Consider the following 2,081-nt stretch of genomic DNA (forward strand, 5'->3'; position numbering starts at 1 on the left):
GAGGATGAAAAGGGGGAGGCAAGAGGACTTGGGGCCAAGAGAAAGGGATGGTTGGCGGTGGGGAAGAGAGTTAAAAGTGTCCCATTGTTAGGGAAGTTTGCTCTTCTTCAGACCATCCCGCTCCCAGGGACACCGCGCCGCCTTTTGAAGTGCAACCTTAGGCGGTTCCTTGTCACCCATTGGAGCGGGAGCCCTTTTACCACATTAAGTCATTGGGTAGCAAATGAATGGGGGGTTTTGACTATTCACAACTTCACCTTATAAATATCAGGGTTGTAGGTTCCTGCAGCTTTCCTCCATCCTGATAGCTCACCTTGGGAAGCGGCCCTGCTCACCCGGGGACCTGTGGTGCAGAGAGCTACGGATCAGCGAAAGGGATCCAACCCCGCTCCTCGTGACAGCCATGAAGAGAAGCACCTTCCTCATCCTCTCCATCGCGGGGGTCTACGGTGCTGTTTTCCACACAGCGGCATGGTAGGGTCCAACTCAGCAGAAGGGATGTTTTAGGGATGCTCTTCAGCCTGTGGTAAACTGTGTTTAATTTTCTTTTCTTTGTTTCAGGTCTGTGAATAACTTTCTGATGACAGGACCAAAGGTAATTAACACACGGACCGTCAGGAATTTAAGTAGAGCAATTTTGTTTTGCAAATGGCAAATAGTACTTTTCTGAGGAACCGGACTTCCCAGAACATATCGGCTCCAACTCCTGCCGAGTAATGAGGGAAAGGACTCGCGACCCGTTTATGTCTGTTTGCGTTGATAACTGGTAAAACGCGGTGGGTTTTAACCCCGCTGTTTCCCATGCCAGGCTTACCTGACGTACTCCAGCAGCGTGGCGGCCGGGGCGCACAGCGGGATGGAGGAGTGCAAGTTCCAGTTCGGGTGGGAGCGCTGGAACTGCCCCGAGAGCGCCCTGCAGCTCTCCACCCACAACCGGCTCCGCAGCGGTGAGTGCGCCTTTACCTGCCAGCGCCGGCATCCCCGTCCCGGGACGCCTTCGGGTGCAAGCCGGGATGCGCTCTGGAGAGAGCTGGGGCTGCTCATTACACTGGCTGATGGAGAAGGGTTTCGGTGTCCCAGATATCACGGTTGTTTTTCTTCATCGGTATTAATCGGTCTAGTAAATAGCGCTAGTACTTTTCTAGGAGTCCCAGGCTCTTTCTGGATCTCTACCGGTGCTAGACTTGAGCTGGGTCCTTGCCGCAGAGCGGCTCCGTGGGCTTGCTCCCGCCGCTCTGCGTGCAGCGTCCCAGGGCGCACAACGCCAGAGGCACCTGAGCTCACAACAGGGAGAAGCGCGGGAGAGATGAAGGGAGAAACCAGAGACGTGCACTATGAAACTGTCTTCATAAGAAAGTTGTGGATATATTTCAGTACTATCTACTTCAACAAGCGGAAATCTCTCTTCTCCCAGAGCAGCATCTCTATTTGAATCTGTTAGGAAAGCCAAACGAGAAACTAAATTAGAAGTGTGGGTGCAGACAGCTGCTAGCGCAGGTTTGACCACCAACTCAAACAAGATCAGTCACGATTTGCACCAGCAGGCAAGATCAAAGCGTGAACGTACCCCCCCGAGCAGGAAAGGGCAGAGGGGAACCGAGTGCAGGCGAAGGGAGCGATAACTAACGCTGGCCAGAGCAGGACGCAGGCATCGCCTTCAGGTCCTGCTGTTGCCAAGAAACCCCATCCCGTGCATGGATTATGCCAAATTGCTGAAACCCTTGACACTGAAGCCTGAAGAGGCTCCAGTCACAATTGCTGTAGCACCCTACCTTTTGCACAAACTGGTGGTTGGTTTGTTGTTTTTTTTTTTCTTCTTGCACCTTTGCAGCACGGGAGAGCTTCGTTCCCAATAAACTGAGACCGATGTCCATGTCTGCATGTGACAGCTTTTTTCCCCTTTCCCCCAGCTACGCGGGAAACATCCTTTGTACACGCCATCAGCTCGGCCGGCGTCATGTACACCCTCACCAGGAACTGCAGCATGGGAGACTTCGAGAGCTGCGGCTGCGACGACTCCAGGAACGGCCGCGTCGGGGCGCTGCTGACCCGGGCGGGGCTGGCGGCGGCTCTCACCCCCC

General features: G+C 54.3%; 1 protein-coding gene across 1 annotated transcript in view; it reads left to right on the forward strand.

Annotated features, from left to right (window-relative positions):
- The first annotated feature begins 403 nt into the window (after window positions 1-403).
- Window positions 404-2,081, forward strand: part of WNT8A (wingless-type MMTV integration site family, member 8A) — a 3,519-nt gene continuing 1,841 nt past the window's right edge. The window contains exons 1-4 of the mRNA XM_010291346.1: window positions 404-474; window positions 562-595; window positions 809-947; window positions 1,911-2,034. Of these exons, the coding sequence (XP_010289648.1) occupies window positions 404-474; window positions 562-595; window positions 809-947; window positions 1,911-2,034 (368 nt within the window). The remainder of the gene's footprint in view (window positions 475-561; window positions 596-808; window positions 948-1,910; window positions 2,035-2,081) is intronic.

The sequence above is a fragment of the Phaethon lepturus genome, unplaced genomic scaffold (assembly GCF_000687285.1).
Source record: "Phaethon lepturus isolate BGI_N335 unplaced genomic scaffold, ASM68728v1 scaffold22647, whole genome shotgun sequence".
Lineage (NCBI taxonomy): Eukaryota > Metazoa > Chordata > Aves > Phaethontiformes > Phaethontidae > Phaethon > Phaethon lepturus.